The sequence below is a fragment of the Haliaeetus albicilla genome, chromosome 4 (genome assembly GCF_947461875.1).
Source record: "Haliaeetus albicilla chromosome 4, bHalAlb1.1, whole genome shotgun sequence".
Lineage (NCBI taxonomy): Eukaryota > Metazoa > Chordata > Aves > Accipitriformes > Accipitridae > Haliaeetus > Haliaeetus albicilla.
Genome location: NC_091486.1, coordinates 41792816 through 41806889, shown reverse-complemented (window position 1 = coordinate 41806889; position 14074 = coordinate 41792816). Strand labels below are relative to the sequence as shown.

At 46.8% G+C, this 14074-nt stretch overlaps 1 protein-coding gene across 12 annotated transcripts in view; it reads right to left on the bottom strand.

Moving 5' to 3' along the window:
• COL6A3 (collagen type VI alpha 3 chain) overlaps window positions 1-14074 on the bottom strand; it is a 63124-nt gene that overhangs the window by 972 nt on the left and 48078 nt on the right. For 7 of the 12 annotated variants that reach the window (XM_069782115.1, XM_069782121.1, XM_069782123.1 and 4 more), the window contains 8 exons: window positions 13928-14027; window positions 12726-13424; window positions 11387-11495; window positions 10349-10629; window positions 8846-9106; window positions 6989-7063; window positions 4641-4820; window positions 4475-4528 (listed from right to left, as the gene is read on the bottom strand). In XM_069782115.1, coding sequence (XP_069638216.1) covers window positions 4475-4528; window positions 4641-4820; window positions 6989-7063; window positions 8846-9106; window positions 10349-10629; window positions 11387-11495; window positions 12726-13424; window positions 13928-14027 — 1759 coding nt within the window. The remainder of the gene's footprint in view (window positions 1-4474; window positions 4529-4640; window positions 4821-6988; window positions 7064-8845; window positions 9107-10348; window positions 10630-11386; window positions 11496-12725; window positions 13425-13927; window positions 14028-14074) is intronic. The other 5 variants (XM_069782116.1, XM_069782117.1, XM_069782118.1 and 2 more) reach the window with 5 other exon arrangements.

The following is a 14074-nucleotide window of genomic DNA, read 5'->3' as shown; positions in this document are numbered from 1 at the left end:
TTCGGAGGTCACCAGCCCTGATCCACAAGCCCTCAGCCATGTTGCTGTCATGCATTCATGGAGTGATGCTGAGATAAAGGAAGAGTGTTGCACAGCAGCAGTTGTCTGCAAATCCCCTGGATCTGCAGGAAATGAGCTGACAGGTCTCAGAACTGGGAGAGGACTGGCTGGGCTGCAAGGGAAAAAGTATTGGCACCATCATTTTCCCATTAAAAATACTGTCTTCCGTGAAAAAGAGAGGTCTTCTATCTGAAGATGCTCCTGGACCTACTACACACTGCCCCGTGGCATTCTGCATCCCTTGCTGAGTAAGCAAGGAACAAAATAACAAAGTACTTGGATGTGTTAAAATGAAATTGCCGAATAGATTTGAAAAAAGAAAATAAAAGACTCTGATATTAGCCACTAATTTACCACGAAGTCACAAACAAGGCATCCCTTGCACAAGGGGAGGCAGAAGCAGCTCGTGCCACCTCTGCTCAGTACGGCATAACCATCAGCCATGACGGTTTGTCCTGGAAAAGCCTTGTTACCATAGCCCTGAGTCGGGCAGATCCCAAAAATTTCTGGTATCATGCTCATCGCTGGCTCTTACTAGTGGTATGTCTTCAAACTCTTGCTGTCCAGCCTTGGGCATGAGTAAAAATCATAAGTCATCAGTCAAACAAGTAAATCAGTCTAACAGCCAGCACCGAAAAATGAATTGGGATGAGGAGGAGTCAGACAGGCAAAGTGTGGAATTCCTCTTACTAGAGGGTTATTTGCAATCAGGACCCCCTTTTAAATTAAGAACAAAAAGGTCCTTTACCTTCTTTTTTTTTCCAGAAGCAAAGCTAAATCAATGGGTATGGAGTACACCAGCAATGACTGCTGGGGAAATTCAGGTCTTGAAGTTATCTTCTGATAATCTTGTCTTAGGATCATGCCTTTTGTAAACTAGGTGCCAGAAATCAAGCTACTTAACAGACTTGTCTGAAATTGTGGTTAACAGCCCCAAGCCTTCTGTAGCCCCCTTCCAAATCACACAGGGCCCCCAGAAATAGCTCTCTGCTAACAGCAAAGGTGCCTGAACTAGCTGTGATCCTCGGATTGCTCACGTGAAGGCAGGATTTTGTGAGATCAAGAGCTCAATGCTGGTAAAAAATAATTTTATATTCACTTTTCTATGATTCTGCCTGTCCCAACCAATAAGAAAAAGCAATCGGCCACTAGTTGCAAGGGGCTGAGAGATCTTACCAGGCCTCTGTCCTACCAGAAACAGAGCTCCAACATACCCACAAACAGGAAAGAGTATATAGATATAGGATGAATATATAAAAAGGTGCATTTGCCAGTGAGTTTCTTTGGGGCCTAATGAAAGCAAAAGCATACTAAGCCCTTCTAAAGTTTTCACAGGAAGAAAGGCACAGAAGCTTATCCCTGAAATCCCAACTTGAAAGTAGGTCTGGCAATAGACCCCAGGCAATAAGAAAGCCCTGGCAACGGGTTTACTTTAAAGGAAATTGCGGCTGGTGCTGGCAGCTGCCCAGAGCCCAGGAACGCTGCAGCGAGGCCGGGGTGCTCCCGGGATGGACACGGAAATGCCCAGACCAGTGTCAGGGACCTTGCAGCCCAGCCACAGGTATGCTTCTGGGTAGACCCTGCCAAACATCTAAACCCTTTCTGCCCACTCATTTTAGTTGCATTTTTCCCTCTTCTTCTGCACGCAGGAGTCCCTCCGTGCTGTGAGCAACTGAACGGATCACTGCCAGAACAGCGCTTTCGTCAAAGGGGTCAGACTCAAGTGGTCCGTGCTGTGGTCATGACGGAGATTGGGTGGTTTGTTTGAGCAGTGGGTTTACTGTTTAGATGGGAGGAGCTGGGAATATGTCCTTTCTGAGAGAGGAGACATGTCTGAAGGGACGCTTCTGCCCATTGTCCTGTTCTAAATGCAGCTTTTTGAAGCAGGATTTCTTTTTTAATCTCCGTTTTTCCTTGGAATTTGAAATCAATATAGACTGTCCAATTCAGCTTTGCTTTTGGGCTCCTACAGCCAAAAGCTTCCCCATGCCTTTGGCAGGCTTTTTGCCTTTTTATATGCCTTTTTTTTTTTTTTCCCAAAGTCCATCTCCCTTCTTCCCTGCCTTCCAAAACACTGAAAACCAGCAGATGTGAATACAAGAATGACTCTACCCAAAACCCTGCACACCCTTTCAGGAACCCAACCAGTAATCAAAACATTCAGCTGATGGGAGGTATAATACAATTTTTCTCTGTGGCATGGCATCCAGGCAGCCCAGCTTTCACCCCCCTTCATCCCCTTTGAGTGGAAGCAGCCTTCAGGATCAGCAGATGCACAGGGAAATTCAACCAGCACTTTAGAGGCAGATCTGGCTTCAGGAAAAATGCTGAAAATTCACTTGTATTGTAATCTTCAGTTCGCCTGCCCTAATATTCACACTGTGTGGACTTGTGCCACTCTTCGGTTTCAGAGCACCATCAAACATCATCTTGTAACTCCTCTGGCTGAACCACTGGATGGCATTTTAACCCAAACCTCCCCCACTACCAAAAATCCCAAGCCCAAAACACAATAAATGAAACAAAAGCTTATCCAAAAATTTGAAAGAATTGATGGAGAGCAAGAACTAGGGGGCTAAAATGTGTTTTAAGGTGTGGCTGGCTCTGGCTGGTTCAAAAGATGGGGACAGCCACCATCAGCCAGGGTTTTAATTCATCCTATGGAGAAAATGTGTCTGGGCTCCTCAGTTGCACTTACAGTTAATTTTGTCACGGTAAAATAATAATAATAAAAAAATCTATATCTAAAAATTCAATAATTAAAGGTTAGCACAGCATTTAAAAGGCTTCAAAGGGGAGGTGGGTCTGGTGCATGTTTTCGCACCCAAAGAGCCCTAACGTTTGGGAGAGCAGCTCATTTCTCAGTGTTGCACCTGGCTCCGGTACCTGGTGTAGGCTGAACCGAGAGCCTGACCCAATGCCCAGCATTTTAAAAGCTGAGCTGCACATGAACTCCTGTGTCTCTTTTTCCATGGTGGATTCAAGCTTTGGTTTTGCAGAAAATGAAAAGAGAATAAAGTGGTGAATAGTGCAGGGCAGGCAGAGATGCGAGCATCCCTCCAGGGCCCCTCAGTTGCTTTTCTTGACTATCTGCCCAGGGCAGAATGGCGCCAAGTTCATGAAATATCACTTTAGCCTGAACAACAGTTGCTGGAAACATCATCAAGGCATGTGATGATGATCAGAAGGGGCTAGCCTGTGGGATGGGGCTAGCAGAAACATGCACCCTCTGGAGAAAAACACATCATGGAAGCTTCCCTGCTCTGTGAGAATGAAATTCTGCTCTAGATTGAAGGTACAGGTTTCTGCACAAGCCATACGCTGCTTCCTCTGGCTGAAAAGTCCTCAAACTGCAACCAATGGACCTTTGTCCATGATGCCGAGTTGCAGCCCAGAAGCATCTTGCAATCTGCTTTTGCAAGCAGCTGCCACCGCAGGCATCTCCATGGCTGGTGGTGGCCCCCTCCTCACTTGCCTGCATGTTTCTGCAGGGGCACCCACAGCACTGACAATTTTGACAAAAATTCTCAAGTCTGATTTGGGGACCCTAAAATATACCTAAGAAAATCAAATTGGCGGGGGGGAGGACAGACCTTAGTTTGACTTTTCAAACCCTGTCATGCCCCTACGAGGATTAAAGCCCTGCCATTAGGTACCAGAGCTTGCCTCACTCCTAGGTTTCCCTCCCATCTCTGCAAGCGGCCTTGAAACACCACTAGAAGGGGGAAGCTGCTATGACAGCAAGGCTTTTCTGGGGTCAGGTTCCCATCCCAACCCCTTGCTGAACCAAAACAGGTGATTGCAAGTCTCTACTTCCTTCCCAGGTCTTGAAGAGGTTTGCATACACAACCCCTTAATCTCAGAAACTCCTTGAGGAGAGGAGGTCATTGCCATTTTCCTGTGGGCTCCTCCCTCAACTTTGATTTTTATCTTTTGGTGCAAAAGGAAAATATCTGCACACAAGACCCAGGCCCCATAGAGTAATTTTCCGTCAAGTGTTTTGGTTACAGGCAGTGAAACGTTTGCAATTCTTTGCATCTCAGCAAAGGCACACTACTGAATGGTGGCATTGCTAGTCATGCAGTGATGACAGAAATTGCTTTGGGACCATGCCACGCTCCAGTTCAGCAACCCCATGCTTCTCATGAAATCCAGTGCCTGATTTTGCCATATAACTGTGGTTTGCACTCAGGTCGTGCAAACACAACATGTCTTGGTGTGACAACATGCATGCAAGGTGATTTGTTCATGCAAAGCAAATGGTAGGGCATGGTCATGTCAAGAGGCAAATGAAAACCAAGTCTATACTACTGGTGATCTTGTATTGGACAAGCTTGGATGCATGCTATGGAATGGTGAAGGTGAAATAATGGATTTGCTTTGGTTTGTGATTTTTTTTTGGGGGGGGTGTTACCTGATGACAATCTTTTCTCAAGGGGTGGCTGCTGCATGGCTTTCTCAGCTGCTGCTGGAGGAGAAAGTGCGTGGGTTTGAATTTTAAACAACGTTTTCTCTCCAATCCAAACATTATTTGACAATATGATAAAATGCAAAAGGATTAATCCCCACATGGTACTTACATGGTTTTAAGCATTTGCTAATGCACTCAGCTTCGGCCTCAAATCTATTGGCATTACCACCACAGCCACCATACCAACCCTGGCTGCAGATCTTGTTTTTGTAGTCAAAGAACCACACAATCTGATAGTCCTTGCACTGCATGCCCATGTCAAAGTCCAGCAAGCAAGGGTCTGGCCAATCTGCATGTCAAAAGGTGCAAAGGTTAAGTGACTCTGAAAGGGTTAAAAGCTGAAAAAGCAAAGAGATTGAAAAGCAAAAAAGCAAAAAAGCGCAGTACAGGACTAGTGGCATTTCCTTGTTGTGTGATTTCTTTTGCTAAATGCAAACCTTCCCCAGCCTCCAGCTTGCCTCTCCCTGCTCTTCATTTCATTGCACATCCAAGCCCAAAGTCCCTGGACCAACGTGGTGGGAGCCCCTTACTCTCCACTGGTGCACACAGGATTGGGCCCTCACACAACTTCCCCCATCTATTTTCAAAGCTGTTTGTCTTGGCAGTAACTTTGAATCCTTAAGTGTGTTTATTTTATCTCTAAAGGCAGGTTGCACCTGGTAGACTTTAAGGCTTGATGAGGATTTAAACATATGTTCCTTTCCTGCCCAGAAATGATAACTTAGGTCCAAATCCCAGAGTTTTTATTAGCAAAGATAGGCCATCCATGCTAGGACCTGCTTTGCCTATATAAGGAGGGCAGATTTTGGGGCTTCCTCTGAGGGCTGTTGGAAGATTTATGCATGGGGCTCTCCTGTTGCACAGAGAACTAGAAAAGACTCAGCTACACAACCCATCCCAAATCTCCTGCCCTGTTTAATGTCCTTAGCCTGTTGAAAAACTTCAGATTAGCATCCTCAGGGAATGTTTCCCCCAAACTGCTGGCTGCCATAAATCCTCGGGCAGAGGCGTTTGCTGCAAGTGGGTCAACAAGAGGAGCTGAGATTGCGAGGTCTGCGTTGAAGCACAGAGGGAGCACACAGCACATCCATTTTCCTTCAGGCAGACCTACACACCTTGTTTCCAAAGGGCTGACACAGAATGGGTTAAACAAAGACACGGGGGTGCGTGTCACCTGGTGGGGACAAGCCAAGTGGAGGCTTCAGAGGGGATGCCAGTGCCAGGGAGAGGGACCCAATGAGTGGGAACACATGGGAAGGGTGGGATGATGGGACATGCAGCAAGGCAGAAATTAGATGGTCCCTGCCAGGCGCAAGCCCTCAGCCCCTCCGCTGCAGCAAGCTCTGCTGGTACCACCAGCCAGGCATGAGGTCCATGCTCATCCCTTTCAACGCCAGGAGCCAGACCCCAACAGCAGCTTTGCAACTCTTGTTGGCTGAACGCACTGAGCAGCAGTATCTCCACATGCTCTCAAACCACCTCAGGAAGAAAATGAACCACAGTGCAAGCAAAATGCTTGAAGAAAAACATGAGAGTGAAGATTCAGGGATGAGTTCTGGATGCCAGATCCATAGTTGGTGCCTGTGACAGGGCTGTGCCTGTGCTGCTTTATGAAGGCTGATAGCCCTTCCAGCCCCTTGGAGGAAGGGTTGCAGTCTGGCACTTACAGTACAACGGAGTGTAATAGTGCCGATATAATGAGCTTGATGTCAACAAAAGCAATGAGATGATGTATTAACAGCTACAGTGATTATGGGTTATTAACACAGGTTAACAGTATTAACAACAGAGTAGGAGCAGACAGCTCGCTCATTTAGCAGTTTACTACATACACCACTGGTGACAGAGAAACAGGGGATGGGCAGATGGGTGAAACTGGAAGGAGGCTACCAATTAGTCAAATTTATGCAAATGTTTGACACTAACTCCTCTGCAATCCCTGGCTGTTGCTCACGCCCTTCTTGAGACCTGTGTGTTAAACCAAGGAGCCAAGACCTATTCTTTGCCCCAAATGGGGAAAGAGGGAGCGAGCAAGCATCAGGTGATGTTCTGCATTCACACCTGCATCTACACATGCCGGGGAGGCCATGGGGCACAGCTTGTCCCTGGAGAGCAGCCAGTGCTTGGGCCCTGGTTCACCTCCCATTCTTGCGATGGAAACAGGACCCAGTTTGATTCCCACATTATGATCATAGCGACTTCAGGGGGCTCTGGCTCCAGCATGGGGCAGACACCCCAATACAGGGCTTAGACCTGCATGGCCAAGGATGTCATCTACATCATGATTTGTTGGCTCTGCAGAGCAAAAGACTCGCAGATCCTTTGGTCCTAGCGGGGCTCTGAGAAAGGATGGGTTTAGGTGCAGGCAAGGGGAAGACCAGTGCAAATGGCCAGGCTCTTGCTGGGGGTCCTGGCAGAGCCCCCCAGCCCAGCACTCCCACCATCACCCATACTCACCACTCTCGGGCCCTTCCAGCGGCTCGGTGTTGAGCATCATGTTGGCCAGGGACACCTTGGGCTGTGCCTGAGTCTCTGGGGGGAAGAAGCAGCGGGGTCAGCCAAGGGGAAGGGGATCTGCAGCAGTGCCCTCGGCGCAGCCATAAACAAACTCACTGGCCCCAGCTGCAGCACAGGGGACCCATACAAGTCGCGGGAGTCGGGTCTGGATCTGTTTACCCTAGCACATACATTTCAGAAATGTTTATTGGAGGCAGCTACAGGATGAGTAATCCACAACCACCCAGCCGCACAGGGACGAGTTTGCCTTGCTCTCCTCAGCCAGCGGCTCTGCTGTGTGGTTGAGCTTATCCTCAGGGGTGACTGCGAAGGAGCATCTTCAGGGGCCCATGCAACTGCTTTAGATGGCCTCCACTCACCCCACAGCATGCGACTGGGTGGGGCTGAAGGAGCTGGATATGGTCTCTCTCTCACCAGTTTAGCTTTGCTCCTCTGGCCTTAAAGATGGCAGAAAAAAAAATGGCATCCTGCAGGGGACCAAATAGTCCATGATGGATCTTCTCTTGTTCCCCTGCAGCCCTCAAGGACTGTCCATGCATTGCATGCCTCTCCTTGACCACACTCCTCCCATCAAGGCCTCACATCCCTCTAGGAACTAAGTTGTTGAGGATTGTCACTGGGGGAAGAAAACCCTTGTGATGGAAAAGAGAACATGGTTCATGTTGCATCATGCTCTACATGACTGCACCCTATGGCATCACGCCCCTTCCCAGGGCAATCTGTGGCTCATTTTCTGTGGGGAAGGGTTGGATTTGCTTTTCTCTGGTGGAAGGCATGGGTGTGAGTAAGAGTGACAGTCCTTCCCACTGTCCAGGTCACAGCCTGTGAGCAAATGTGGTGTCACCACTGCCTACCCAATTCATTCCCATTTGAGATTTACTCTATGTGAAATGCAGCTTCCCTGCATCAAGAGCTCCAAAGTCAGCACATGCAAATGTTTCTTCTACACATTGATGTCTTTTCTCAACATTTTTGTGGGCATGTTTATTGCTCGTGAAGGTAAGAGACTTCAGACCTAATCCAAAACCACTGAAGCCAGTGGAAAGGCTCTCCATGGGCACTGAAATTGGCTCTGAAGTGCCAGAAGAAGCCAAATGCAGCACTGGCAGGACCAGCACAAACTTCTCCACACCACCAAGCCAAGTCACCTCTATGCCAAACTATATATATATAAAAAAAATTGGCTGTGTCTTACATAGCAACTTTTGGCCATGCCAAAGGGTTTGGTGAGGTTTATATGTGCTCTGTACACATGTAGCTTGGATCCCCAAAGGACTAAACCCTCCGTTTAATCTCCTCTTTGTGGGTTTTTGGGGGGATAATATGGTATGCGAAGCAGATAGGTGGCTATGGAAATGGCGATTGGAGAAGAAGATTTGCTTATTTTGCAGTCAGGCTGGACTGAATTTATTCTGTATTAACCCAGTTTGACTCTTATTATTAATTACAGCAATGCCGACTGGACCCCACCAAGACCCATTGTGCAAAGCCTCCTGCATGCACAATAAGACGATCGCCCCTCTGGGACTGGCTTTAATTCTCCCACAGTCTGTGTCAATTTAGCACCACTGAAGTGTCAACTTACATTTGCCAAAGAAACGGATTCACAGCATTTCATAACAGGGTCCTGCTGCTGGACTGGAGGATGCCAGAATTGCAGTGACACAACTGAGCATCGCCAGGACTGGGATCATTGGCATCAACTGATTCCCTGTCCCTTACATGGTTTTTTTCCATTTTTTGTGTCCATTTTATGAAAAAATAAATGTTTGTGTGTTTTCCTTAAGAGGTACTTACTTGTGCTGAATGTCCCTGTGTAGGTTACTTTAGGTTGGGATTTCTGGTAGCCGGTAATGACAACAAGGTATTTCTGTCCGCTTCTGAGTCCTCGGATGACATGTTCAGTGCCGGTCAGGTTTTGCTTCTGCACGAGAGAGTGGTCATGTGCTAAGGTGATGGTGATATCAAAAGTGTAGCCGTTGTGTGGCTCGGGGCTGGCCCAGCGCAGCCTGGCACTGTTCTCGGTGACATCTGTGATCTGGATGTCGTGGGTCTTGGCTGCAATGCAAAATCAGAAGAAACGCTAAACAAAGACTTGAAGAGGAAAGGTCTCAAGGAAAAAGTGTCTCAGTGCTGCAGGATCTCCTTCCCAATCCACAGCAAATAAATTTATCTGCAGCCAGTTGCGGCATGTGCAAACCGGGTTGTAACTTTGCTATCTCAGATGCCCAAGCCAGCACACTGCAGGGAGGCTTTTTTTCATAGCCTAGATGATTTACCCAGTGGTTTATTTATTTTTTAATAATTTTTTTAATGAGATTTACACAGCTTGAAATGCAATTCCCAGCACAACTTTCCCAACGACTGTGAACGTGTCCAGTCAGATCCTTCTCTAGGGTGCAATGGATTCACTGAGCTGCTAAAGATCTTCAAGAAAAGCCTGCTTAAGATTGAACAGGTCAAAGAAGCTATTAGGGAAAGGTTTTCCTGCTACAGCAGAGTATTGGATGAGACCTTTATAAGTGCTGCTTGGAAGCAACAGTGGAGCAAGAAGCACCCAGAAATGTTTGTTCCCCGCAAGCTGATGAAAGCATTAACCTTGCGAAAGCTGCTTGCTTTTATTTATTGCTTTTTATTTATTATTTATATGGGGACATGCATTCATTGACTGGTTAAGCATCCCTGTCCTTTGACACATGTTCTTTGTTACTTGTTCAGCTAGTGCAGAGCTGCCTGCACCCCCTTGCAAAAACACATGGGAAAACTCCTTTACATGAACTGTACTCACATGAAGGAGCTTTAGCATTCCCAAATAGGTCTCTACATGGATTCAGTGATAAACTAACCGTTTATATTAGCTGATGGAGAATTCAAACAACGCCATTGTATGAAACACCATAAATAGCAAAACTTAGCCAAGGGGTAATGCTACGAGGAAAACACAGGAAGCAAACGGGCCACACTACAAAGAGAAGTGCTCTGTCGCTGTGCTACTGAGCTAAGCAGCAGAAGATGAATTGTCCCTTGTTTAGATGTCCTGCTTGTGTTTTGCCTAGAGGCAGCCTGTCCCCCACCCAGTTTTGCACAAATTTCTCAATTCAAGTTGACAAAGCCTTAACCCCCGCCCCCGTGCAGATTTCCAGTTTTGCACCTAAAAACTTGTTTCTGCAAGCATGAAATTTAGCCTTTTGGTGACATTTCCCATAGGAATAATCCTGGCAGGGAGGAAGAAAAGCCACAACCCGCTGCTGTACAGACAAGCGAGAGGTGCTGCTCGCATGGGGAGAGCCTTTCACGTACTGCCTTGTCTTCTCCTGCCACCTGCCGCGGCGGCTGTGGTGCTCGTGGTGGTGCGGCTGGTGGCTTTGGTGTGGGTGGCGGTGCTTGCTGCGCTCTGCGTGGTGGCGTTCACCTGGACAGTGGTGCTGGCTGTGGTCTGGCCAGTGGCTCTGGTCTGGGCTGTGGTGCTGGCTGTGGTGGTTCTGGCACGGGTGTTGGTGCTCGCAACAGGCTTGATGCTCGCACTGACTGTGGTGCTGGCACCAAGGGTCCGGCTTATGGTCGCATTGGGTGCTGCGTACCTGTCAAAGCAAAAGCAGCTGATGCGGCTTTTTTTTCCCCCCATATAAGCAGAATTTGGGAAGCGGAGAGGAGTTGACATAGAAACCATCAGCAAGAACCACCCTCCGCCCCAAGGTCAATAGTCTTTGTCAGTTTTAGAAAGACCCACAGCCAAGCAGTGAAAAGTGCTGCAGAGCACTGCCTCTCCCTTGGGGCATAAGTCTGTCTATACACCAACTTTACACACAGAAGGGTGAATTCAGTAGGCAGCTCTGTAGCATGCCTGATTTCAGGGGGCTTAACCTTCCAAAGCCAGGACAGCTCTGTGCCAGCAATGAGTGAATCCTGGTGACACAAGCTTTCACTTCTGTTCAGAAAATATTAGTATATATTCTATGATGGATCCTGGATATCAGATAGTCTGGGGCAGCCCAGCCTCTGAAAATAGTTTGTTGAGTGGAAAACCCCAAATTAATAGTAATTTCTGGAATTCCTGACGTGCATGATGACAGTAGCATATACTTCCTTCATATCCTATATACGTATATAAATATGAAGTTTAACCCAAATTTAAAATTATGTGTACTTGTCTACCCTTCTCTAGTAGATATAGCCATTGCTCTTCTGACACAGCACTAAAAGAACTAGTAAAATGCTGATAATCCTGATGGTTAGTGTTGAAGTTTCTTTTTCCAAACAGAGACTGGGAAGTGAAGGCTTCCCCCCCAGACAGGCTGTTAGCACAGTTCATTCTTTCGCAGACAAGCCACTACTTACACTACTTTATTCCCGGTGTGCCCAGGGCTCTGTCTCTTGGCTTGCTGATCACTCTGGAGCCCCTCACACTGTTTCCTTATCTCTGGAGACAGGTAGAAAGCAAAGTCGCCTACAGACAGAGAGAGCCTGGCGTTAAACAGTGGTGTTGTGGATGGTGGTTACCTACCAACAACACATTACATATATTTGTTGTTGATTTAAAAACCCCTCTTCTTGCTTGCTCTGATAAAAGCTATGGAATATCTCTTGACTTTTGGTGTGGTTACTGCAGCATCCTGGGCTGGGAGATTTGTTATTCCAGTTTACAAACATGAGAGCAGTAACTACAAGATACCAGAGGGCTGTGTGTCTTAGTCTGTCACATGTAAACAGCTTTCTTATAACAAGGCATTTCCAACCACACAGTTAATATTTTTTCAAGCGTTAGAAGTTTCCAGGACCCCTGCAAGCAGTAAATGGAAAAAACAAACTGAGAAAACCTAAGCATTTATTCCCAGGGAAAAATGTGCTCATGTTTGCTTCCTGTTTAGTGCAAGATATTCCTGAATCAGTGGTTTATTAGACCAGTAGACTGATTTTCAGGACTCTTTTGATATACCTAGCTTTCCTAGAAAAGGCCTATTTCTTGTGCTTGCTGGCCAGGTCTGTTTAGGATCTCTGGCAGCTGGCTGTAGCTGGAGGTCCAGCCTGTGGTCTCTAGCTAAGCTGAGATGCAAATTTTCAAGGCACATCTGCACATCCCAAACACAGCAGTATTATTTATCCCTGAACAAAGAATCCTGTTCATCTGGTCCTTAAATCTGCACACAGTAACTCCAGATCTCAGCCCAAGCTGTCCAAATGCCTGCTAGACATGATGTTTATGATGAAGCTGGGAAGAAAGATTTGCTGGGTGTTCAGGGAGCTCGGGGGGAGTGCTAGCAGGCTGCTGGGCCAAAAGCCTCAGCAGGACCAGACCCTATGGGACATGTTGCAGATGTGACCAGCAAGCCAGGCAGGATTAGGTCAGATCTCACAGGTGATCCCATAGAGACCAAGTCAAACCAGACAGAAGTGCAAACTCTACTTGGCAGACCAACAGACCGTATGGGATAGCCTGGGGAGGGCAAAGTGACCAAAACCCAGACATATTCAACTAGGTAGACTTATGAGCAGCAACAAACAGACCATATAGTACAGAACATATAAAAAGAGACTAACTTTAGTGGTCTCCACTGCCCAAAGAGGTCGTCAGGCTAAAGCCCACACAACCAACAGTCAAGTAGACCAACAGATTAACCCCTCTGAGGTCATATGTTGCCCCTTCCATAATACTTTGGCTGCAGGATGTTATACTTACTTCTGATAAAAGACGGCAGCAGTCTCCCAAAGCGTAGTAAGGGCTCTTCATGAAGCTCACCTGGTTTATCGACCAGTTTGAAGAATACATCATTTGGCTCACTAGCTAGGCTATAGATATTCTTGGCATTCACTTTCCTGCCAATGCCCAAGACAACAAAGAAGTACCCTTTGCATTTTGCATCCGTAACAACCTTCTGCAGGTTCTCAAGTTCTTGTTTATTAACTTTTCCGGTCATCATCAGAACCATGACTTTTAGATCCCGAGGGTTTGGTGCACTTTCAAAAATATGAGCCATTGTGTGTTTAATTGCACTTCCTATAGCCCTCATGCCATGGAGCTGGGTCATTTGGTTGTGAAGGTAATTAATGATCTTCTCTTTGGATCCATAATCAGTTAGTGAAAACTCAGTTTTTACTGGTGGGAAACTTGAGTTGGTTTCATATTCATAAGGAGCTTGCTGGAGAACTGCCACTCTTGCATGGTGCTGAGATACTCTTGGCTCAGAGCTGATTTCCAGGTTACTTACGAGGTGGGAAATGTACTTTTTCATCTCGTTGAACTGCAGAGGGGTGGTGGACTCCGAGCTATCCATGATGAAGGCTATGTCAGTGTCTACATCTGTTGGGGCTGCCCTTCTGTCTCTGAATACAGGTCTCTGACTACCAAAACCACAGATGGGATCAGGGTCACACACATCTAGAGAAGAAATATAGTAGGTTTCACCTGGAGGAACTGAAGATGACCCTCCCTCGTCATTGCAAAAATCCCTTGTGTCATACAAAATACTATCAAGCCATGGACATTCACTGGTGCATTACCTAATACCAAAGTCATTTCATCCCAAAACACACTCAGTTATGCATTTAGTATTTTTACATGCTCTTTTGTCCAAACAGATCCCTGAAGCACTCTGTCATAAATGGCAGGCAGCCATATTTTGGTGTGTTTAGCTGTCGGTGTTCGGGCTATAAAAGTGGGAACCAGCCAAAAAAGGAGCTTCTCTTTACAAAGTGGAGAATGCCCAGTGAGCCTCATTCACAACACCAATGTTTTCTGCTCAACCTAAGAAAGTGCTTCCCTTGTCTTCAACAGCAAAAGGGCTGACTCCCAACTGGGCTTCCCTTCTGCACCACCGACAACTGACTGCTCTGTGACCAGAAGGATTTGGCACTGTATAGAGAAGAAATTGGATGCTTTACCCAGACAAATGTGACAAGTCAAGACCCTCCGGATAGTTTCATTCAGCTGACTGCCACTGGCTGGAAGAACAATTGCATGTCCAACCGCTGTGTTGTTGATCTGGTTAGATGCAAACAGAAAAACATAGTGTTGGTAATGCTGTGTTC